At 44.6% G+C, this 26,086-nt stretch overlaps 1 protein-coding gene across 7 annotated transcripts in view; it reads right to left on the minus strand.

Moving 5' to 3' along the window:
• The window catches only part of ULK1 (unc-51 like autophagy activating kinase 1), a 77,647-nt gene that overhangs the window by 45,647 nt on the left and 5,914 nt on the right, over nucleotides 1–26,086 (minus strand). For all 7 annotated transcript variants that reach the window (XM_066331482.1, XM_066331485.1, XM_066331481.1 and 4 more), the window contains 5 exons: nucleotides 14,787–14,819; nucleotides 13,920–13,956; nucleotides 7,113–7,286; nucleotides 5,313–5,386; nucleotides 3,083–3,184 (listed from right to left, as the gene is read on the minus strand). In XM_066331482.1, coding sequence (XP_066187579.1) covers nucleotides 3,083–3,184; nucleotides 5,313–5,386; nucleotides 7,113–7,286; nucleotides 13,920–13,956; nucleotides 14,787–14,819 — 420 coding nt within the window. The remainder of the gene's footprint in view (nucleotides 1–3,082; nucleotides 3,185–5,312; nucleotides 5,387–7,112; nucleotides 7,287–13,919; nucleotides 13,957–14,786; nucleotides 14,820–26,086) is intronic.

Genomic DNA, 26,086 nt, shown 5'->3' on the forward strand with positions numbered 1-26,086 from the left:
AAATGCACTGTTCAAGCCCTGTCCTCAGCAAGAGAAGTGCAGAGGTGTGAGTCCAGACCACTTATTAGGCAAGGCAAATTAACAATTCCACATTAATACAGCGCTCAGCAAATCTGTTTATAGGGATTATGAATCCCATTAATCTCATCCCTATGGCAGTCTCACTGTTTTGTTTATGGGCATGTTTAATACAAAAAGCTCCTTAAGAAAGCTTCACCAGCCATCCTACCAACTGTTCACATCTGAGCATCAGCAGCTTCTTTCTTGTCTGTGTGCAGTGAGGCAGGGAAGGGACAGGAATGGCTCTGGGAAATCGCCTTGGGTGACCCAGCTATAGTTAATTTTAACTCTGAGACAGCCAGAAATCACATTCACACACATACACACATCTCTGTCTTGATTTACATGCACTTTCAGGATTGACAGCTGCCTCAGCCTTTCCACACATCTGATCTTTTTTCCATCTAACCCATTTCCCCGAAGCCCTATTTTATTTTTAGGCAGCTCATTCCTCCTCACCACAGATAACACTGGAGTCCTTTTTATTTGCATCCTCCTGAAGGTGCCTCCTTGGCTCAGGCAGTGACAGCTACAGCACCCAAACACAGCATTTTCATGTCACTGAGCTCCAGATTCCCATGGGAATCTCAGCCAGGCAGAGATGAGGGGCTGTCTTTGCCAGCCTGGGAGGGAAGGCACGGTGAGGATTTAGCCTGAAGAGGTTCACTCAGAAATCCAGTTCCTGGCTTCCCTGTACAACTGGTCTGCTGGTGGCACTATGTGGAATCTGCCTGTTTTCTTCCCACCCAGTGGTAGATATCTCTCCCAAAAAGCACTCATTCCTTTCCATGGTGTCCCAACCACCTCTGTCCACTACCATCTTTTCTCCTAAAAGCCCTGTAAACAACAGCTTCTTGCCTGCTCAGTGACCATCAGCAAATTCTTACAACACAGTCATGCCAAGGAAGACAGAAAGCCAGTTAACCTTTAACCAGCTTCCCCTAGACAGGCTTCTTTCACCTGGATCTCAAGCTGGAAGGCAATTTGTGAGAAGCATGTCCAAAACAAATAGATGGGGCACAAAGAACCATCTGGGCTGAGCTCCTCTCACTCCCTGATCAAACACATCCACAGCTGCTACCGCAGTCACAAACAGGGCCTGGCATTCTGCTTGAAAATAGGACCTCCAAAAGAGGAAAGGGTGTAGGGAAAACTGAAATAGAGAAACCAATAACCCCCATTCCCAGCCCAACAGATGTTGGGAGAGGGTTATCTAATGAGGCAAGCACAAAGCAAGGTCAGGAACTGCTGGGCAGGGACTGAAGTGTCCCTTCACTGCTCACTCCAAGGCAGGGTATTGCCATGCCTCAATCAAAGAACCCCTATGATAAAGTCACCATATTAAACAGTAATTAAATAATTTGAATGAGTAGGTATCAAGGTACCTTTAGAGACTAAAAGGCACCAAGATACAAGGGAGAATCCATGCCAGGCTCCCCTGTGCATCCAGTGAAAGCTTGCTTTCTCCTCCCTCACATTTTCTTCTTAAGACACAAATATTTATTTTCTTTCATCCTAAAGATCATTTTCTCCTCTCAAAGATACCAACACTGCAGACAAGTGGATGCAGCCAGTAAACAGAAGCCATTCAGAAGTTTCATTGCATTTTGTAGGGGTTTATAAAAAAAGTAACATGCAAAGGAAATGAAGTCTTGCTCTAAATACAGAGGAAGCTGGTGAACAGAATATAAAGCATGGGAGTGGAAGATTCTTATAGCAGCAGGGAAAAAATTACCCTGAAGGAAAAAAGTGTTCTTGGCTCTGGACAAAACCAAAACATACCATTAGTTTACTCCTGTATTTGCCCACTCTTTCCTGCAATAGATTCAGAACTCATTTTATCCTCCCTGATGATGTAACTGCATAAACATTCCAGGTCTTGTGTGAAGTCCTAAAGAGCCATGGAACTAAAGCTCATAAAGTCCTTCACTTCATAAAATTTGCCTTACTACATGAGCATAGATTTCCCTCTGCCTGAATTTCTTTTGTGCTATTTGTTTTTGTTTCCTTTTTATTCATTTATTGGGTTTGTTGGGGATTTTTTTCCATTTTGTTTTGTTAGGGAATCAGGATAAAGGGATGTCAGGACATAAGAAGAGAGGACCAGAAAGCAAGGGGAAAAAAACCCTAATGAATACAATACTTTAAAACAGTAATTTCAAGAGAGAGTCTGCTGATCTCATTCAGAGATGGAAGAAGTAAAGTAGTACACTGTGAGGCTAACAAAAAAAAAAATACATGGAGCCTAGATGAGTTTCAGCTATGGATGATGAAAAATATGTGAAGTAATTCTGAAGCAACAGGCGTAAAGTGGTGGTGAATTCTCCACCATTGAAAAACTTAAAATCAGAGAATCCTGTTCATGAAGGATATGTTGTAGCTCATCCAGAAGTTATGGCATTAAGTACAGGGTGGAACTTTACAGGGCTGTGTTATATCTGGAGGGGTTTGGATCTGATGAACATAAACACTTCAGGCTGGAAGAGATTGCTGTGAGATGACAGATAAAATCCTTTTGGTATTATCCTACTTAACTGCTCTGAAAACCAAGTTGATTTAGCTGCAATACACTACTTACCACCAAACCAGCCTGAACATTAACCTGCAATTACAATCTTTCTTACAGTCCTTCTATATCCAACACAATTATAATTATAAATTATACACTGACTGCAGTTGTAAATAGAAGATGATTTTCAAAGTGTAGGCCTCAAAAAACCCCACTGCTTTAACTGATTAATGGTAATTTTCTCAATAAGTGACCTTTCCTAAGCTCTTATATCTGGGAAATACATTTCAATGAGAGAGAGCCCAGAAAAGAATCATATTTTAGTAGCACATCCAGCATTAGAGCATATAAAGCACAACACTATCAAGGTGTTGGACAGCCAGACCTTCACAAGGCTGGATCTATGGGAGTTGATATTAGAGATGACAGAAGCCTTAGAGTAACCAGATTAGAAGGAAAAGAGATTAAAAAAATGCAGGACAGAGTTATAAACATCAAATCGAAGCAACTCACCTGAAAGGGAGCCTTTCCTGTTAGACACTGATAAATGATGGTTCCTATACTCCAGAGGTCAGCTTTGGCATCGTAGTGTTGTGACATAATGACTTCTGGTGCCTTTTGAGGGAGAGAAGGGAAATTTCTTTTACAAAAAGAAGTCTTTTTGTGTGGTTTTTTTAGCAACTCCAAGAGAGATAAGTCACTATTATGTTATAAAACCTCTTGAACTAAATTCCCCAACAACCAGGAAAGATTTACTCCCAATAAGATTGTAACACTATATTGAAAAGGCCACTTCCCTATTTAAGTGGGGGAAGCAGAGACTTTCAGAAGACAAAAACACATCCTAATATTGTGCATTTTGAGCAAACTCAGTACTTGCCCTTCTCCCAGTGTACCATTTTCTGTTGAATCCACCAGAAGAAGCCCCATTGAAATCACAAACAGATCTTCTCAATCAAAGCAAGATCAGGAGCAGCAAAGGCTCCCACTGCACAGGTAAGCCCCAGCCTCCACCCTGAGCTGCACCACTTGGGCACTTCTCTCATTTAGCCCAAGATGGCAGCACACTAATTAAGCTCCAGGCCTGGTGCCAAGGTCACAGTTTGGGTTCAAAGGCAGTGTTCCAGTCCAACAGCTTGAGCCCTGCTGTGCCTCAGACTCTGGTTTCTAATCCCACACTGTGCCCTCAGCTGCTCCCTCCCAGGCTTGTTCCAGAAGCTGGAGGCAGTGCAAGCCCCCAGAGCCCCTGGCTCAGCAGGCAGAGCCTCAGGAGCAGCAGCAGAGGAGGGACAGGAGGGCAGGCTGGCTAATCCCACATGTCTGTAACTACAGATGTCATTGCAATGCTGCAAGCATGGAACAGGATCAATTCCTTAGCTCTGTTAGAAGGAAAGGCCATACGTAATGGAAAAAAAAAAAAAAAAAAAGAAGGCAACAATTAAATTGTGTACAGAAGCTTGGTCTGTCCCTAAGAGAAGCATGGCACCAAACAAAGCCAAAGTAGCAGGACAAGAAATGCAGAAGGAGATTTCAAGTCTTGCCATGGCATGGATCATACTGGGGCTCAGACAGAAAGCTCCTTTTGGTAGGGGGAAAAATAACTATGGTTTTTCAAAAGAGTAAAATGAAACAAAGCAGCAATAGGCTGTGAGCTAAAGCAGGGAATGAAGTCCTGCCTTGCCAACAGATGTTCCCAGGGCTCCTGCACAAGACCCACAATAGCAGTAGGGAAAGACTTAAAAACCCTCCCTAAATGCCTGCTGAACCCTCCCTTCCCATCTTCCTTCAAATTCATTAATAAACAGAGAACAATATGAAACGTTGTGATTTCTTGTAACATCCAGTGTTTAAAATAAAAATAAAAAACAAATAGAAAAAAAACCATCATCACTAGTTTCCTCCAGCCCTTTCAGAAAATAAGATGGGTGTTTTCAATTACTTTCACAAGAGACTCCAAAAGAAAAAGTATCACTAAAAATAGACAGTTCAGGAAACTCTCACGGGAGAGGAGAGTTACATCATCTTCACATATAGCATAGTTCAAATAAACATCAGGCTTCAAAAAAAGGGAGAGAGAGGAAGTGTGTTTTGCTTGAGGAGGTTCTGTGGAACAGACTACGCCTGTGCAGCGCAGCACAGTCCAGCCTAACTCTGCCCAAAGACTGCAGACAAAAAAATTAAGAGTGGATTAGACTGTGTTTGAAATTATGTGCTCTTTATCCCAGGACACCTGTAAAAACCTCAACCTAAATTGACTCACATAATCTTTTTACTTTGAGCTCAGACACCCACATCTCCAGGAACTATTACAAGTCTGGCTTTGACATTTTTATTTCTGTCTAGTTTTCTCATTTTTTCCTTTCACTGATTTGATGTGACACCAAGACCTTGACTGCTGCCATGAGCACAAGTAAGAGATCACCTCATCACAGCCTGATCCCAGAGTGGAAAGTACAAAGAGGGTAAAAGGGATCAGTTTGGTTTCTTACACACATCAGTTCCACAGTCTAAGCAGTCACCCTGGAAACACGGTTTATCCACATCTCACCTGGAAGTTACATGACAACACAGACACCTGCTGTCTGATATTATCAGCAGTCAGAACTTCAAGAATATGTGTAACAGCTAGTTTCTGGCAAGTAAAATTTCACCTCTGGGGGAAAGACTAGTTAAAAACAAAGCCTTGCTTTTGGGGAGCAAAGCAAGAGCAACACAGAAAATCCTCTAGAAAAATCACACTTACCATGTACATGGGTGAACCACACAATGTTGCTGCCATCATATTGCTCTGCAGGTACCGGGCAAACCCAAAGTCAGCTACAAAGAGAAATAGAGGCAGGTCAAGAGCAGACACCAGCTCTAGAGAGCCTGCACCTTCTCCAGTTGATTCTTCCTACATTACCTTCACTTCCCATCAATCTCTGCAGCCTCTATCCCACCTCAGCAAGACTTTGACAGCTCTTCTTGAGCAGCAGCATCCTTGTGCTAGTTATTAATGCACAGTACAGACACTACAGAAGGACAGACCAAGCCCCAAGAGAATTCAGATGAAGAAACTCCCATCCCTCTTTCAGGGATCAGTACCCATTTGCCTGCCCTCCAAAATGTCAGGGAAGGCTCTCTTGACTTCAGTGAGAATGTGCCAGCTCATAACCAGCCAGTTCATCTGCTGCTGTCCCAGCCTCTCATTTGGGGAACTGAAAGTTCCCTCCATTGAAAAGGCTGTAATGTGAAACACATCCAGGAGGAACTGCTACTCACCACTACCCACATTTCTAGACCAGCCCTACCAAAATGAGACCTGTTCTGCTCCTTTAGAGGGGTACCAACAGTGTCAACTCCACCATTAGGACAGATAACTGAGCCCCCGTTCACCCAGCAGTTAGAAGTGCCAGGAACTAGGAGTACTAAAGGGAATTACCTCTGCAGGTTACTCAGCATCTGATCATATAACACTGAGATGTTCTCTCAAGGTTACCAGATATTTCAAGCTAGGACATTGACACAGCTGTTTACACTGTCATCTGCCACTAATGACCTGGTACAGCCAGATTCTCCCTGCACCATGTACTCCTCAGGGAGCACAAGGAGGGTTGCAGGTTACATCACACCCAAGAGCAGCTCTGCCCACAGCCCTCCTGCCTGTTTTAGCAGCTCCCAAGCCCCTCCTTACAGATATTAACTCTGCACTTGACAAAACAAAACAAAAAATACATCAAAATGTTTCAGTCAAAAAAGCAGTCACATTTCAAACTTTTCCAGTGGACCTCATTTCCCAGCTGAAGGAAAGCACTAACAGTTTCTCCACAGCACAAGGCTAAGGTGAGGAACAGTTTTACCTAATTGGTGTCAGCTTCAGCTCTGAGCTGTAACGTAACCAAAAGCCCACGTGGGAGGGTGATATCATCTTATTTTGGAGGGACCGCAGGGAATACGTGTGCTCTGTAACTGGATTTCTGGAGCACTCGTCCCAACTACTGGTCCATCTGTGCTACTTGCCTGATGTGCAGAATGTGAATTTCTTCAAGATGCAGCTGGGAAGCCTGTCTCTGGTTCAGACTGAGAAAACTCCCACTTTTGGGTCTGCCTGGGAGCCCACTGGGCTCTCTGAGGCCAGCCAGGAGAGCAACTAGTGTCAGGTCTTCAGACAACAACATTTAACCTCAATACTGTTAATAGCTGAAGACAAAAGTCACAACTGTTTATTTCTTGGTAAGCCTGGAGATTACAAGCCAATTAGGCCAGGTTGGTGTTTGTTTTTACTGAGGGAGGCACCATTCAACTGGGAGCAGAGCAAGGCCTGCCCAATTCCTTTGTGTTAAATCTGTGTCCTGGCAGAGCAGAAAGCTTTTGCTCCTACTGCTTGGAGGCAGCCGAAGGCTACATTTAGCAGAGGAACTAAGAATGAAAACCATTAGGGTGTTTTTAAAATGGAACAATGCTTTTCTCCTCCTAGACAGTTCCCCAAAGTAAGATTGAGGTTTCCACCTATCCATCACCAAACTCCTGAGTGCTCAGGGTGACATTTGTAGTGGTGTCTTACCGATCTTTATGCGAATGTTGTTGGGATTTGATTTCCTGCCTCCAGCATAGGAAAGGAGGATGTTCTGTGGCTTCAAGTCCCGATGGATGATGCCCTTGCTGTGCAGCATTTTCATGGCACCTGCTATCTGCTGGAGAAAGAGCCTGATGGTGTCTTCACTAAGTGTCCGCATAGCTGGGAAGGAGGAAAGAAAAATAACCACAGATGAAAAACTTACAATGCCAGTTCTCTGAGGAGCCCAGAGGGCAGAGTCTCACAGCAATTAAGTGTAATTTGTCATTTTATTCCCACATATGATGTCTTTTCCCCACACACCATTTCTGAATGATTCCTACAGGCAACAAGGGAGAGCATTTGCATTCCCAGCTTATTCTGTGGTCAGGGCTGTTTTCAGCCCCGTGTCTCTCATGGTGAACTCAGGCCAGCACTGGGTGGTGAATCTGGGTCATTAACTGTGTCCAAAAGTGTCATCTGGTGAGGTTTAGGGCTTCCCTCAGCAAGAGCTGCCAGGTAGATCCAGGCAAGCACCAGGCAGGGCTGTGGCTGCCTGTGAGCTATGGTCAGCAGCAGCTGGATACCCAAGGCCAGAGCTTTATCACAAAGACTAGGTCTAAAGGTGGAGCAAAGAGGAAAGGCAATTAGCATCAGGATTTATGCCTGCAAGAATCATTAAGGCTCATGCTGGACCTGGGAAAGGTTGACAGGTTAAACTCACAGTAGGTTAGGGCATGTGGCTAAGCAGGGATCTGTACCTTTAGGGTATGAATCCAAGTCTAGGCCTAACCCTTGTGCATCATCACCCAGCCAAACCAGAATTCTAATCCCAAACCCAATGTCTGGGTGAACCACAGTCCAGTACTTAACAGAAGACCCTACCAAACGACCCCTGCAAATCATCACCTGCCGCCCTCCACTCCACAGATACAGCAAAATGCTTCAAAATGTTTTCACAACCCAATTTTTTTTAAAGAATGCATTAGTGACCAAAATCTGCAAATACAGAAGCTCTGAAGTGGCCTCTCCTGAGATACAGGCTTCCCAGGGACTGTGGTGTGAAAATAAATATTGAAGGGATTAAAATAATTTTCATCTGGCTCTTCTAATCAGAGCAGTGCGACATCAGCTCTCGTTATTTTAAGAACCATACGTATGGAACTCTTGCCAAAGCTGGGAACAGCCTGCTGAACAAACCCCAGGATCAACAGTGCTACCAGCCTGCCTCCTTGTCAGTCACTGAGCAAGTCAGGCTTCAAGCAAGCACCATTCTACTTGAATAAAATAATTTGTTTTGTAAAAAGTCCCTCTAAATAACTTGGGACTTCATTAGAGGTGTTCCAGCTGTTCTCTAGTAAGACATTAAAACAGACTGCCAGGAGCTTCAAAACACCATTCTATCCAGTCAGCTAGAAGGGAGGAATCCTTATGAAAACACAGCTGAGGCTGCACAGAGCTTTAACACAACATAGGAAATTAAAAATCTAACTTTTAAAATCCATGGATGGGAGGCAGCAAGGGACACAGATAAGTCAAGCAGCGCTTAGAACAGAAAATAAACTCCCACCACTCCCAAGCCTCACTGCTCTAGGAGGCACAAGCACAGCTAAAGTGTCACCATGGCTATCAGGTGGTCCTGGACTCACAACACGTGAGAGCAGTGCACATGTATATAGAGTTTCTCTTCCCTCACTGGGCCTTTTTCCTCATGAACTGGCACTCTGCAGCTCACAAGACTCCTCACCCAGAAGGGGAGATTCTGTGAAGGGATTTTAAGGATACTAAGAGGGAGCTCAGATGCAAGTCTTCGAAACACACTTGCATCTTCTGAAGAAAGCACTGCCTCATCTTTAACAAAGATTTCCCCAACCTCCTGCTGAAACATCGCAGTGTACTCAGTCCCATTTTCTGGCTATTAAAAGTCCAGCATCTCTCAGCTGTGCTCAATATTCTCTCCAACAAAAGGGCTCTGCAGCACTTCTGCAATTTATACTCAAGGAAATCTATTCAGAAATAGTTAAAACACCATCTTTAAACAAAACAGCAGGAATTCAAAAGGGGGTTTTTCCCAATTCAGCTCAGACCCAGGAAAGGACAGGCTGATCACCCTCCCCCAAACATGAAGCTAGACTTGAAACTTGGTAATTTTTATTATTAAGGCAGCAGGCAATTACCAGCTCCTGGCTAAACACACACTGCCTCCAGCAGAGGAACTGTGGAGAGCCTTGTCCTGACCTGCAGTCCCAAGAACATGCCAAGGCTTTGAGGTGTTACCCTCTCCTTTAGATAATTTGGTGGCTATAAGGCTAACACAGCACCAGGCACCAGCCCTCAGCAAACCAGCTCAGCCTCCCTGATGTCAATTCCAACTCTTTATAATACTGTAAAAAACAACACTGCTACCAAGATCACAAAAATCCATTCATCCATAGAAAATAAGGCTTCTAAACTACCTGTTTCTCCAGAATTTAAGTTTTTCCACTTCACAGAAGTCCATTCAATGTTCTCAGACCTGCAAAAGAACTATTTTCCTGGCACAGAGAATCTAAACTGGTGTCTTGAGCCTAAAGACATATTCCCAAGGGGCAACTGCAGTAGCAGAGTGGAGCTACCATGTTGCAGTGCTGCAAAATCAGACAGAAGTCTGCTGGATCCTCTGGCAGCATTAAATCTCACAAAGCCAGGTAGGAAGGCAGGACTGGGAAATTGAGGCTCTGCCCTCAGGAATAGAGAAGGGACAGTCAGTTCCTTGGGGAGGGTAGGGGCAACACCCTTTTACCTCCCTCCATTAACAAACAGGCTGTAACACTGGAAAACAAAACTCCTTATCTCTCATACTGAGCCCATCAGTCTCCTGTGTGACAGCAGCAATCTGCAACTGAAGGACAGAAACATAAATACAACTGACATTTTCAATGACTTCAGGACACTGGTCTGCAAAAGTCCTCCCAGACCAGCTACCAACAGCAGAGGGAAGGAGAAGATACAGAAAACTCAATTTAGGTGCCATCAAAAAAAACCCCAAACTAGTGGAGAGCAAAACAACTCTTCCCTTGCTACATCCCAAATAAAAAAAAAACTTGTAAGTTTGTCCCTGTAAAAAAAAGGATATTCTCATCTTCACTAGAAAACTGCTGGCAAAATAAGAATCCTGCATTAAAGTCTGGGCATCCCTGGGGGATGTGGTGAGCAATACATTCTTGCAGAGGATGCTGTTTCACAAGCCTTACTCTGCCATTACTGAGAAGCAATAATATCCCTGTGTTTATTTTCATGGGCTCCACTTCAGTGATGAGGCACTCTGCTTACTGCCTTAGGCTGCTCAGGTCAGTAGATCAGAGAAAATATTTACTCTGGGTAACTGTGGGGCCTACATGCCTTGAGCTCTAGAGGCAGAGAGAAAAAAGATGAAGCCACCTAAGAAGTGCCCTGGTCAGCCTGCTCTGAGAAGTTCAACCTGCAAGAGGCTGCCAGGTAAACTGCAGTAAATAGCCCTTGTCAGTTGATCCAAGAGTAGATGTACTGGAGTACACTCACTGACATTGCATTACAACACCATTTTGGAGAAGTTATTTAGGAAAAAGAACATCTCCTCTTACCCACACGTGTCACAAGTGTCTCTAACATGAGCCCAATCCAAGTCACACTGAAGTCTGAGATCAAGCTGACTTATTTGGAGCCTGGCTTGTACCTACCCCCTCTACCCATGCAGGGCATGGTCAGTGACACTCCTGTGAATCTCCTGCACAAGTCAGAAGACTTATTCCAGATATATTTGTGATAGGATTAGACCTTTTTAATTATCTGGCTATAGAGGGAGAAAAGCTACAGAGCAATATTTCACACCTCTGGCTGGCAAAAGGGTCCCTTGCACCACTTGGGATGGACTAGAAAGATCAAAGCCCCCTGGATGTGTCATGGTCAAACCAAGAAATTCCCTCATATGATATGAAAATGACAGCTTTAAGAAAAGTCACAAATATGCTCTTATGAGGTGTTCTTAACAGCCTGTGCCAATGCCAACTCATAGAATTTAAGAAGGAATTTCAGACCAGCCTGCTCTGACCTCCTAAGTACCTGGGGACACAGAATTCCTGTTATACCTGTACAGAAGCTGATCACTTCTGACACTTCCCACAGCTCTACCACACACAGCAGAGAGCTGCCACTCTCAGCTCAGTACATGATGGCCTCCAGTGAAAGCAACAGCTAGAGATCTCCCAGAAGGGTAACTGCATTGTGCCACCAAAGGACACCACCACCACAGCAGCTGTACTGAGCAGAACACACACAGCCTTGGGTTGTATCACAGGGATGGATGGGGCTGCCCAACACCATAACCCAGCCAGACACACAGAGTGCACTGCAACGTGCACCTATGCACGTCCTCCAGTCATGAAGACAAGGAGAATTAGAGTGCCTTTGGACTCAACATGGAATTACCACATTGCCTAATGCCTGTAATTAGAGGGCAGAATGGATCTGGAAGCTTACAAGCAACTCATTCAATGAGAACCAGGGGATTTGCATGTGCTGCTTGCTTAAGTGTTACAGGAACTACCAGCACAAATGTTTGAGGGGCCAGTGGGAAAGTAGATGCTGCAATTAAACACCATCACACAACTATCAAAATAACTGAAGCAGCACAATAACCACTCAACAGAGATGAGCCTCTTGAGTACCAGTCAAATACTGATGAAATCTAAACTTTCCAAGAGGAGTTTTCAGTGAAAAATCACTCCTGTCAAAGGCACCCTGGGTGCCTGCAGAAGCTGGAAGAGGAGATGCCCCACAGAAGCATGTGATGAGATGCAGAAATCTAGGCTCTGGGATCTGGCAGTGATGGGAATAACTAAATCTTCTTGTTGTAGTCCCTTACTGACTCCTCCTCTGGAAATCAGTGGCTGCTGGGTTCTTTTCACTGGCAACCAGCACACAAGTGTTAAGAGGTAAAATAAAACTAAGCACCAATTTCCCAGTCACAACACTTTTTACAGCTGCCAAACCAAAATATTTTACTGGTAAAAACAGCTAAAGGTTAACTTTCTCACGTGAACTCAGGCAAAGAAGGATCAAGTCTTGCACCAGGTAATACTCAAACAAACCAAACCAGGGTAAAACTGAATTTTATTTGTAAAATACAACTCATTGTCACTTTCTCAAACTAGCAACCAGCTTCCTGAGTAATTTCAGCTGATAAACCCGGAAGTGAGCTGTATTAACAGCCTAACTAATTGCAGGCTTCACTTTTTTCTTCAGTTTTTTTGGGGGGTGGAGAGTGGCAGAAGGGAAAAGACAACAGTGCACACAGAAATAGTAGTACAGACCAGAAGATTTTCTATAAATCCTTGTTTCTGTATTTTTTTCTGTAATTTCTTCTTTACACACACAGGTTGGTGACTGAGAGGGCACAGCTTTAAGATCAAGGTTCACTTCATGTGCATGAAAGCTAAAATACTTCACTTTCAAAGCCCATGCGCTGGTAAAACTGAAGTTTCACTATTTCTTAAAAGCATTTGATTTATAAAATTTGCATTCAGAAAGAAAAAGAAGGTAACAAATACAAAACCATCCTCCACTGGTGTCCATAAGAGCATTCTGCCACCATTAGAGATGGTCCTTTTAGAGCACAGCAACACCCAACAGACGCAAAATATATCTAAGACAAAGCACACTAAACCTGGATTTAAAAAAAAAAATACCTGTCACTTCTATCTCACCCACACTTGAAACAAACAAAACACATGAAAGACAGAATATTCTTTTTCCTCCAAGTACTAAATCCTTTCTGAAAATTCAAGTCCACAAATATAATTCATTACCCTGTAGGAAGAGTGTGACATGCTAACATCAAGCCCCAAATTATCATTCTAGGGACACCAACACTAGCTGTAGGGCAAATGTAAATTTATCTTTTAATCCTTCAGTTTTTGCCATTTCCAGGCATCACATACCTCAATAAGGAGCCTGAAGTATTATCCAGCTGACTAGCTTTTAATTTGAACAATGTGAACAAATTTTGTTTAACCATGACCCAGAGCCACACATGAAATGAGATTAAAGTTGTCTCTTCACATTTAGTAATCTTCTAGTTAACATGCAAAACAACCAGAAAGCTACTTTAAGGGAAAAAAACTCAGTCAGGGCCAAAAAAACCCCACTGTTTCTGAGTGCAGCCAAGTATACTGTTAAACACTTCATCCTCCTACCTGTTCTAGGTACAGAGGTGCAAGGTGATTTTCACAAATCAGGTACAGCATCCTGTATACCTTGAGGGGTTGCCTGAGTCCCAGCAATACAGCTGGATAAGCTGCAAAGCATTTGGCTTGACGGCAAAGACACCCCTGGAGTCTCACCAAAAGGTTCTTTAAGGCACCACAGTCCCAAATACTTGTGCTGTACTCTCCAGAAGACCCCAAAGTTAGTGGGTTTTGTCATCCTCACAGCACTACTGGCTGCACCACAGCCATCCTCAGTATGCTGAAACAGGAAATATGGTCTGCCCTAGATGTGGGAACACCTGAGGGGTAAACTTAGAGAATACACACTTGGGATCTTATTTTAATCCAACACTATAGAACAGCAAGGCTGCAGTATAAATAGCTTTTTGCCAGTCACCAAGAAAAGATAAACTCTGTCCCTAGCAGTGTTGAAATATGTTTAACCTATAAGGCCATTGTAACTAAAATATATAACTACTGACCTACATAGAAAGGACTACAAGACCAGCTTTTATTGTCATGGCTTCTCAGTTTTCAAATGAGTATGAAGGGTGAATCTCACAGAGGATACTCTCCATGCTGCTGTACTTACTGTGAAGGTAGTCTGCCAGGTCACCACCATTACAGTACTGCAAACAAAACAAAAATCTCAGTTAATACAGGGAAAACCACAGATTAAAAAGAAAAACAGTAAACTTCAGTAGGATGGCAGGCTTATCACAGCATTTAAACATAAATAATCACACATGTCAAAATTCATATTCAGAAGTTGGCAGGAAAAACCCCATTCCTCTGGGTTCCTCTCCTGTCCTATTTCCCCTAAATGTTATGTTGCATAATGATACACCAGCATCAACCAGCTTTTGTGTCCATGTTCAAGCACATCAGAGAGAAAGGTAAAAGCAGAACAAAGCAGAGAGGTCACCACTGGAGACCCCACCAGAAAGCAGTTTGAGGAAAGCCTGGGAGTGCACACAGCTGAAAACTGAAACTCCTCACATCAGTGTTCCACATCATTAAGAAAAGTCAACAAATCTCCAAGTGAGAACTGCAGAGGCAGGGAAGCATTCAGAGGCTCTGCAGGTAATCTGTGTCCAGAACATTCTCTCTGGTGTGTGCCTGCAACACACATTCCCCTGTGGCACCCATCTGACCCCTGAGGTTCAGTGTCTGACTGCTTAAGCCTGTGCCTGCACGACCTTCTGAGAGCAGCAACATGAAAAATCCCCTGGCTGCTCTCTGCACCCACACTCTCCAAGGCCTGAGCTGCAGATTAGATTAACAAAGCCTCACAGGTGACACTGCCAGCAGACAGCACCACTTAGAAAACATGCTCTCTGCTTAAAATGAGTTTAAAAAATTAAAAAAAACCCAAACAAACAAAAAAACCCAAAACAACCAAACAGAAAGAGAGAGGGAAAGGTGGTTTAAAAAAAAAGAAAGAAAAAGACACACTTACCTCCATAACCAAGTAGACAGAGTTTGCCAGTTCCTAGGGAAATAGAAAATGGAAAAATAAGGGATTTATGCACTGAAATATTTCAGACATTTAATTGCTGTATTACCTTTTAAATAGATAATCTGCTCTCTGCTATGAGTCAGACTGAAGAAAGGGTAAAAACATTATAGGTTAATTCCTGGAAGACTGCTTGCTTTGAAAATGCCAGGTGTTTCAGTGTATTATTGGTTTGTGAGAGTGCATCTGTTTAACCAAGCTGATCTCCTGTATTGTGGCTTGGGTCTCCATGTCCTTTTGGGCTCCAGGGATTAACAGTGGCACGCAACACAGATGCTGGCACACTGCTATCTTAGAGCCTTAATCATTTCCACATTTAACTTGGCCCTTTATAGCAGCTGTGCCCACATGAGCAGCACTAGGCTGAACAGAAAGATAAGAGCAGCACAACTTCGGGACCTGCAATTCAACCCCGTGGCTGAGAAGAACCCAAGAGACTCACCTTCCATTAGAGGGCAAACAGGAAAGATCTCAGACAAAAAGCTAACACTTGCCAACTGTATTTTCTACATGCCTTAACAGTGCCATTATCAGGTGGCTAAAGCCTTGTGGATTGTAACGGGGGTCAACACCAGCAAAGTCCAGGCCAAATGCTCATCTTCCTAAGCTCACTGCACTGTGATGCTCTTACCATCTTGGGAGCTCACTCCTGCCTTTCCCCAGCCCTCGGGAAATGTGCCTATATCCATTGTACAAGCACAGGATAGTGAAGAGATGTGTCCCATAAAAACAGAGCACCACAGAGCCACAACAGGAACCTTGGTGGCTGTGCAGCACGTGGTGACACCAGTGGCCACCTGGCACGTGTCCAGCAGAGCCACCAAACCACTGCCAAAGAGCAGACATGAAAACAGCCAAATAATTCAACCTTGGGTACCAGGAAGGCTAAATGACAAAATTGCTGAAACAGAAGTCAGACAGAAGTAGACCTACTAGATAAAAACTGTAAGCTAGATGTCACTCCTAAACTCAAGGCCCAGCTGGGGACAGGCAACAACTGTGTGGGTGAGTGGAGAAGTCCTGAAAGCAGAGGCAGAGCAAGAGATTCCATGTCCAGGGCTCCAGAGGAGCATGACTTTACTCACTGACTGTTTAGACACCCATGCACCTGATTCCTCTTCTGATCCAAACCATTTCAAAACCCCCAGCCTCCACCCTGGCAGCTGTTTTGTTTCCAAGCTGTCTCCACTGTCTGCTCTCAGCTCTTTCACCCTGGTCTGTCCACAGGACTCTGCCTCCCATCAAGCTGCACCAAATTCCCTGCTTTTGTCAATGCCAAGTACTCAGCACCTCTCACTTTCTCTTCTATCCTCTTTTAACCTCACAACGTGAAATCTGGGCTTCCAGATGTTTGCTGAAGAGTGGTTGGAGGGAGAGAGGGAGAGAGGAGGAAGATGAATTATCTGTGATTTGAGAGACTCAGCCACAGCTGCAGGGGAACTGGACACCTTCCCTGGAGGGGCTCAAGTGTCCACCAGGGCCACACTCGATTCTTACAGCTGTTCTCACTGCCAAGCCCAGCTGAGCTTTGAGAAGTCCTCTTGTTTGTTCAAAAAGCAATTTTCTGTGATACTTCAAGAAAGTGTTTGTTGCACTTCCTTGCATGACAAACACTTCTTTCAACAGGCTTTGTTTTTCAACATCTGCATTTGAAAGCAGCACACTAAGTCATCCAATTTCATGCACACATTGGATGAAGTGGGAAACCAGTCTGTGGTTAAAAGCACCAGTCCAGGGAAGCAGTGCAAGAAGGAAACCCCAAAGCATCACCAACCCCAAAGCAGTGCTTTGCACATGACAAAGCACTGAGGAAGAATTCTCAGGAGAATTCAAAGCCCACCAGCTCCTGCTGTCCTTAGCAGGAACAGGATAAAACCGAGTTTGATAAAAGACACCCAGGACTTTCACTTCTACAGGAATTCCAGCTGCAGATGTACCAGAAGATATGAGATACACCAGAAGTGCAATGCAGCTGCTCAGGGAACTCACTGCAAGGCAACTGCTGGGTACACAGGAAGTGCCTGAAGTCATTTTTGTAGCCCAGACCAAGTTCATCACTGCCACAGAAAGTTTTCACAGACATTTCTTGGCTAAATGTGCTGTGATCACTGCAGCTCAGTAATTCTGCACTTTAACATGCAAAGTGCCAGCAGGGCTTGGGGAAGCTCGGTATATTATTACCTATATAGAAAATTAAGAGGAACTAGAGTTTACGCAAACCAAGTCCAGAAGATATTTGTCATATCTTATTAGCCAACAGCTAATGTACACTCTGCAGTTTGGTTGTTTTTCCACTCTACATTATTTAAAGACTCTGCAAACAAACATCACCAAGGAAGTCATTGATTTTTGGCAGCCAGCGTGTGCAGTGACCAGGGTTAAACAAGGCCCTGCACAGGCAGGGGAGATGCTCTGCTTGACTTCCCCAACAACAATATGACCTTGGTGGTTGGTGGCTTTATCTCTTCACCGTGTTGGTGTGATAAGAGGGCAATGCCTGAAAGGCTTCGAGGAGAGAAGTTGGTGGCTCTCCAACCATCACTGGCAACAGCACTCTCTGAAAATTCAACCTCACCAGGCAGAACCGGCCTCCCTGCTGCACCCACAGCAGCAGAGGAACATCTAGCATGAATATTTTCAGACCACTGACGCCTGTAGCAAGGAGAACAAACTTGTGCATTTGCAGCTTCAGTATCTCAAGACCCACTTATGAGAAAGAGATCTGTAGAATTTTGCCAACAAAACCAAGCATCTATTTCAAGAAGGGTCGCAGAAACAAGCTCATGTTTGGAAAAAGTCAGTAGAGCTTACTGTGGTTAAAATAGACTCAGCTGTCTAAAGAGACTTCTACTTTCTCAAACAGGCTGATGGACTTCTCTCAAGCTGATTCAGCAGCAGAAACTACTTCTTGTCCATTTTTATCCTTCCACTATATTTATTATCTTTTCATTAACAAAACAAGGAAAAAAATGCTGCAAGCCAAATTTTGCAAGCTATCAGTTTCTCTGAAAACCAAAGCAAAATGCCCAACCCACTCATTTCCACATCAAGAAAAGTATTACAGTTTGCTGTATTTTTGCAGAGGCTTATGTTCAAGAAGTGTTACAGCTAATTTCCTCTGGACCTCTTATTCACATGTGCCAGTCCATACAGCCAAGCCTAATCCTTTCACTAAACAAGCTCAATGAAGGGAACAGCACACACAACCCCTAACTTTTCCTGTCATCACAAAGGGCAGCAGTACCCTGACCGTGCCCCACAATAGCAGCAAAACGCCTCTGCCAAAGGCATTAAGCTGATAATTAATCAGTCTGGATCATTGCCTGACTTGTTCTTGCAGTAGAGGCCCCAGCGATGAAGTTACAATTTAATTGAGTGTAAAAATAGGCAACAGCCTCTGCTGTCTACAAATAACACACATCTGCTGATGAAGGACAAAGAAATGAAGAAGCCCCATTTAGCAATACACCACAGATCACCCCAAGACTGTGCTCTGTTAAAATTCCTCACTCTGACACCAGGAGACATAGCCTTATTGACATTAAGACAACTCCTGTCTCCCTTTAAATTTTCTCTCCACCCATAATGGAAGGTGGCATGATCCTCTTCTTGGAAAGTGTGTTTAGGTGTGTCCAAAGGGAAATGTCTGGGTGTACCCACAGTTAGTCATCCTCCCACCACAGCTTTAAAAGTCTGAGAGAGGAATTTTCCTCAGAAAAATCCTCCTCTGCAGTCTACCCCCGCACTCAGCCTGCCACCGAGTTTAGAAAGGTGCTCAGGAACAGAAAAGGTGGAAATGTGATTACACAACACTCCAAGATTCTCTCAGCAGTGCAGTGCTCTCACCAATCTGTGTGAGACCAGTGCTGTAGTAAACTGGGGAAAAACCAGCAAAGAATGACTTCTACCTCACACAAGGCCTCTTTGCTAGGGCAACTGTGGGAAGCAGGAGGAACACTGAAGATGATGGTAGCTCCAGGGTTACACCCATGTGCTGAGCACTGTGGGGCTGACAAGACTCCTGTTGCCTACAGCAGAGGAGCCATAAGCACTCAAAGACCAGTTTTATTACTCTCTTGGGAGTTTGCTGGCATCCCTGTAATGGCAGAGGGTTTGTGCCTCTCAGAAGATATCTACCAGAGCTGCTCAACACTACCTCTCCAACAGCACCCAGAGATGCTGCCAAGCAAAGATAATTGTGCTGCACACAGATCTCTCTAAGCAGGGCCAGGACTTAACCAACTCCACCAACATAACAGAAGCACAACATAAAGCTGAGGGTCTGACAGTGGAAGATAACTCAACACCACCTAAAAGCTAAGCTTTTCAATTTCTTTTTTCTTTGCTATTTCCACCACTCATTGCAGCAGAACCACTGCACACCACATCCTCCTGTTTTGTCAGCAGTATCTTGTGGAGTCAGTGCCCTTCTGACCAGTGGTCTCCAGTCATTGCTTTCTGACAGTGGCACTGGAGTCACAAACACAGTCCAAACAAACACAACTTTGCTTTACAGAAGCCAACTCTTAGGCCAATGGCACCTGGAAAGTCCCTAGCTCAGGCAGCTGCTCCCAAGCTGACTGGGTTTGGGAAAAACAAACCTGCTGTTCTCAAGAGAAGGGGAAAAAACTTTCCAAAAATTAAAACCTCTTAGTAAGTGTTTCACTGTAGCTCACAGCTTGGCTTGAGCAGGCTAGCCTCTGAAAAGGGAAAGGAAAACTGTCATGATATGCAAGGATTATCTTCTGATGCAACTATTGGAACGGAAGCAAGATAAGGGACAATAACAACATCAATCAGAAGTATGGGAGAACCTATCAGTGCTCATCCTTTGGAAACACGATCTAAAGCAAATAGCCAGAAGATATTCACATGCCTTTTGACCCCCAGTGAAAAGAAAAACAGGTCTCCGAGCCTCTTGTGTTTCTGTTCTCTGGTCCTGCTTATCCTCCTCACTCGTCCTGAACATCATCAGTAAGGAACTCAAGAACATTTTGAGCAGGCTTCCAATTCGGGAGACAATTAACTTGGATGAAGACAGGTAAAACCTACTGCTACTGACTGAGAAGTGTATTTCCAGAGTCAGCGCATCTGTCACTTTCCAAAATAATGAGGACTTCTAATTTCTTAATGTAGATCCCATGGAGTAAGCATTAGAAGCAAGACCTGGCAAGGCCCACAAACTTCTGTCCACAATTGGCCATTCTGCTTCCTTCTGACCTGCAGCTTGTCAGGATGTAGAGTAAGCAGAAGGGAGGCCACGCAGCACAAAGATGGTTTATGGGTGATTTTGCAGCAGGCAGATTTTTGGAACTGGAAGAACAGCGATGCCAAGGGTCAGCACTGCCCATTGCCCCATCCCAGGCACTACCTTACTCTCCACTGTAAAACAGATGAGCTGTTTCAGGACAGGTTGTACTTCAGGGCAGATTAAAAACAGCAGGAAAACCATTCTCTAGTACTACACAGGCTTCAGGAAGGGAGGGAGACTATTTCCCATCCCCCTGGCAACAATTCTAAAGTCAGTTGCATGACATTAGAAAACAAACAGGACAACGTTGTGTCCGTGGAGTTGCTCTTTTCCAGGCAGCTCATACCACCACAGCCAGATGGGATCACTGCTGGTGAGGCAGCTCAGCCTTCAAGTGACCTAAAGAACCTCCACCACCCCTTCCACTGGACATGAGCTTCCAACAGGGTCCTTCAGCCCACCTGTCCCCCCAGGCAGCGACAGCAGCAGTGCTGGTCACAGCTCTCTGCTGGGCTTCACAAATTCACTGCTGGCCTCAAACAAAGCACTGAGACCCAACACACTTGCAGAGAGCTCAGACAGAAAAACCTGACTCTCCTTTGCAGGCAGACAGGGCCTCTACACACTACACAGCACACCACAGCCAGTCACAGCTGGAGCTGCCACCGAGCCTAACCACAGAAACCAGAGTATGGGATTCACCTCCTAATAGGGTACTGAAACAAAGTGCTCGGTTTCACAGGTCACAGAACTTCAAGGCTAGACCAAGAACATGCACATCAGCGCAAATTAAGACTTATGCTGCTGGAACATTGAGAAGCAATCCCTTCTCACAGCAGTCACGCTGCTCTGGGGGAACACTGCTGCTCCTACAGCATCTGGGCCCCCCCAGCCAGCTCCTGGAGAGACACCACTGCCCAAAGACACTGAATGCAGGCCACATCTGTCTGCAGCAGCTGCAGCAAAGTTAAGAGAACGTAGGGAAAAAAAGAGCAGCAGAATCCTGAAAAGTTTGGACTTTCTGACATGGGGTGAAAGGAAGCAGTTACCTCTTTGCCAACAGGCACAATAATATCAAGAAGTTTTTTCAAACAAAAGCAAGCTCCAGTGCAAATGGCAATTCATTATGTTAATGCTATCAAGAGAGGAAACCTCAGAATTCTAACAACAATGACAAAAATAATCAAATCCAATTTGCTTTTCTGTATTTATTCCTCATGTCCTTCCTGTATCACAGCCATACTATAAACTGAACATTTAAGGTTGAATTCCTCACTACCTTAAGCTCAGTCACATGTACTGGAATTAAATCCTTGCATACCTTAAAGCTGCATTTTATGAGCCTGCCCACTGAGCAGGGGTACTGGGGGGAGGGATACTGATTGAGGTGAGTATTTCAGTTTTAATTACACTCATTGAGACACATTAACCTATTGAGATATGTGCAAATACAATCAAAGTGACTCAGTCCCAAGGTTTGATTTTAGCTTGATTAATGTAGTCCCACGGATAAAGTTGGGAATTGCTTGGTTTTTAATATACTAAACACAATCTAATACTCTGTAAGAGTTGCTTTGGTTTGGGTTTTTCTATCTGTTCTCTTTTATGCAACTCTGAAAATTAAGAGGTCCAACCTCCAGGGTTTTCTATGGCAGCTACAAGAGTGACTGGCCTTTGCAAGTCTTCTCTTTTCCATCCATTTATTTCATACTTCATTCAGTATATTTAAGAAAACAAACACACTTGTTACCACAAAGGTGTGTAAACAAGGAGTATTAGGAAAAAAGCATGAGTTTTCTTTCCAATAAGAACAGTCTTAATTTAAGGGGAAAAAATCCAGTTACGGGAAGCCAGAGAAACACGAGATCAAACCTGCATTATTTAAACAACAGAGGAATGAGAACTTTTAATATATTTAGTAAGCTGGCTACAATTGCCAACCAAATGAAAAGAGCATCAAATGCAAATGAAGAGTCCCCCGGTGACTGAGGTGTGTGCAGGGTGAGGTGACAGCTCCCATGGGGACACACAGAGCTCACCCCACAGCCCCTGGGCTGCCTCCCAGCCCTGCCTGGCACCACTCCCTGTGTCCCTGCAGCGCCCATCACAGCAGCAGCTCTCACACCCCAGGCCACCAAAGCACACAGAGCTTGTGTGCACAGTGGCTGGGAGTCTCCCCCTTCCTGGAGGTTTGTAACATGCTTTGCTAAATGGGATCCCTAATGACTTAAAATTATGCATCTTTTATTCCCCCCCACTGGAACCACACTGTCTGGCTGATCCCTACTATGCCAGCTCAGCTGACCTAATTCCTCCTGTTACTCTGATGCTAGGAGACAAGCCAGGTGCTCCTGCAGCCAGACTGAACATTATTGCCCTAAGCAACCACTGATGCACAATTTGATTCACTTCTATCGGCCCCCCTTGAAACAACCTTGCTTACTAAACAAATGCAGCTCTGATATCCTCACTTTGCATTTTGACAGCATCTCTATGTTCATGGTAGTATTAAAGGTCTGCACATTATAAAGCAGGAGACAATGCACAATTAAAGTGCTTCTTTGCTGTACAATAAGCACAGCAGAGGTTCCAAAGCTATCCATAGGCAGGGCTCGTCCCTGGATTCTGCTGTGAACATTTGTTATTACATTTCTCAGACAGGAAATGTAACATCTGAAGACAATTAAGATGCTTTCTCTTAAGCAATATTTAGGTCTGCACCTGAAAAACATTGCCTTGGAAGATCACATCATTCATGTTCATTTTCCACCAAATTTGCCATTTGCGACTGCTACGTGAACATAAGTAACAGCAGGGAAAAAAAACCACGCCAGCCAGACAACAAAAAACATCAAGCAAAACCATACATACTTATTCTGAAAACAAAACCAGATCAAACACCTCTTCTTGCCTTTGCAAAGACTACCACCTCTGCTGACCACCCCTGTGCTTAGCTTCTCATTCCCACTGTTCCTCACTTCTGGGATGGAGGCAGTTTGCCTCATGAAAGATCCACATCCACTTCTCTGGGTGTTTTGCCAAAGCACCCCAGAGCCATCCAGCCTGGATTCCTACAACGAGCACCAACCCTCTGCTTGCTGATCTGTGCAAAGCTTTTGGTATCAACAGGCAGGTGGTGCAGGAAAGCAAGAGAAGGGAAGACACATGAAAGTGAACTGTACCCTCAATTCTCTACACAAGATTGAGCACTAAAATGAGCTTTTGAGACACACAGGTTTATTGCAGTTTCACAGTTTAGTGTCAAGTTCAGTCCAATCACAAAATTAAATCTTTTAATTATGCTTTGGTTTGAGCCTATTAATACTTGAAATAAATTCAAACAGTGTTTTTCCCATGAATTTAATCCCACCCAGCCACTGATTAGGAGACACTTCTTCCCATCCATCATCCAAATCTTCACCTCCTTGCTTTGCTCTCTCCAAATGTGTTCAGTCATCACAAGGATTTACACAGTGGAAATTCTCATGGTGGAAACACTGGTGGAGCTTCAAGAGCAGCAGCACAAACAGCAGCCACCAGAGCTTTGCTATCAAACTGTGAACACAACAGCCTTCCAGTCTCCGATTACTCCTGGGAAACATTCCTGACTCTCTCATTATAGGCTGAGTAATGCTACCTTCCACAGGAGTTTTGGAGGCCATTAACCACCACGTCGCCAGCTCTTCCATGACACCTTAATCATGTGAGAGGAACACAGGTATGTGCTTTACACACAGCATGAGTAAAACAGTGATCATAATTTCAGAAATGTGGCAAGACAACTCCCTCTAAAAAAAGCCCGTGACTGAGGTCTATATTTAGTGGTCAACATTTGCTGGATGTTTCTGTGACCTGCACAGTGGGATACTTGGCTGGGGAAGCCAGCATTCAATCAAAGCTCAACACTACAGAACTCTCAACTCTCCAGTGAACATGGCCAGTCTGGTCCACTAAACTCTCAAGCATTTCCCTACAAAACTACTGGTAGACAGTGGCTGTGTTTTCATCCTTTTCCCTTCTAGCTCTAAATTAAGCCAGATCCAATCTTCAGTAAGAGTGATTCCCTTCAACAGATGTGAGGATGCTGACGGAGCAGGATAGCAGACACCCCATTCTTGTCCACAGCACAAACAGAAAGAGGATTGCTTGGCAGTTCAGAGAGCCGCACTTTACACCCACTCACCAGGCAACCTGCCAGCTTCGCTAGGGGATGGAATTAAAACAGGATTTAAGCAGGCAGCCTGACCTCAGGAGAGCAATCTCCCAGACACAGAGTGCCTCTTGAGTCATTCCAAGTGCCTCTGTGGAGCCCCATCTCCTGAGACAGGGCATGTAAACAGCAGTGCCTGGAGAACAGAAGTTCCTGCATGAGGTGGCACCAGGGGTGGCGAGGCATGAGGTGACACTGCAGCAGCACTGATTCACCCGGCATCATGCTCATCAGCGCAGTGCTGCAGCAGAGGTGAGCGCTGCTGGAGGGCACACAGAAGGACACTGCTGTCCACAGAGCTCCAGGGGTCCTGGGGGACAGCAGGAGGCACGTACACAAGATGCAGAGTAGGCTGTGTGTCAGGAAAAGGGTGATGGTGCAGCCAGCACAGCACAGAATCACAGCCCAGCAGCCACAGCTCTATTGATCGCAAGGACTTTCTACACAGCAGCACCACAACAAGGCTGTTATTACCTGGCTCTCAAGACCAGCCCAGGCTGACTGATCACTAACCTGAGAAGTGTTTGTTCTGCCACCCATGCCTTAATCCATGTGCACAAGAAAAAAAACTGCACTGCAAGGACTCTGTGTTCTTTGTCTCCAGGTGATACAGTCATCGCTGCAGAAATATTTTTGGTGAGTCTGTACCAGATGACTGAGTTAAGCATTTGTCTCAGCTCATCCCAAACTGGTGAGTAGAATAAGCCAACCTGTCACCAAACTGTAGAAAGCAGACCCTCAGGTAACATAGGCTGAGCCAGAAACATCACAGCACAGTGTGACATAACAGCTGTGTGGCTGCAACCAGTCCATCCCACCCGTGCAGAAATTGGGAGAAAAAAATCTAGCACAAAAACCACCTGACAGCCATTCAAGCACAGTCATAGCTAGGCTGCTTCAAAAAGCAAGTTCAACTCATAGCACGCAACTAGGGAAAATCTGTCAGTAAAATAATCCTTCTTATTTGATGCAGGAAAATGCTTTCTAACATCCAAAGCATGACATGTGCAGATTCAGCAGATTTTCTGCCCCAGCACCAACACAGCCACATATGAAATCTTCAGCTGACACCTATTCAACCTGGGGCAGCTGGCACAGAACAGGGAGGGAAAGACACTCAAAATCTCCCACTGTCCAAAGATCTTAGCTAAGTATGTAGGAACTTCTTCCTAGTGCTGGAAGAAGTTTTCTGGCACACAGTTCTGACAAGTTCAAGGGTTCCCTTCCTACCATGGAATCTCCTCAGCTAATCAGTGATCTCTGATCACAGATTTCATGTCCTGAGACACAAAGGAAACCAAAGCAAGCCCCACACACCAGACCACATGCACTGAGCTTTCCCTGTCAATGAGCGTCAAGAGTTGAGCTGATCCTCAGAGTCATGGAGACCAGTTCTCCAAGAAACTTTATTTCCATACCAAGCCCTCCTGCGGCAGAAACCATCATTTGTTGTTAATAATTTCCACCTTAAGGAACAAGGGTTCATTTCGCTCTCCTCAGAGTAAAAGTATCGATTTCTGGGTACCATTTCAGGTACTCAGATGTCCCCCTGGACCACTCTACTCCCTCTGACTGGGGACTCCAGCTCCAGCCCCTCTGCAAGCCAGCTGAGGGGTCAGGTAGTTCTGAGTAGCAACCAAACCACCCCACACATGGTGGAATACAGCTTTTACTGTCTGCCAAACATCTCCCGTGTCTAAGGAAAACCCACACCGCAACTCCACACAGACATTAAATAGACAGCACTCCTAGAAATGGGATACAGTAAGATTTATCCTCTTT

Source organism: Sylvia atricapilla, chromosome 17 (genome assembly GCF_009819655.1).
Source record: "Sylvia atricapilla isolate bSylAtr1 chromosome 17, bSylAtr1.pri, whole genome shotgun sequence".
Classification (NCBI taxonomy): Eukaryota; Metazoa; Chordata; class Aves; order Passeriformes; family Sylviidae; genus Sylvia; species Sylvia atricapilla.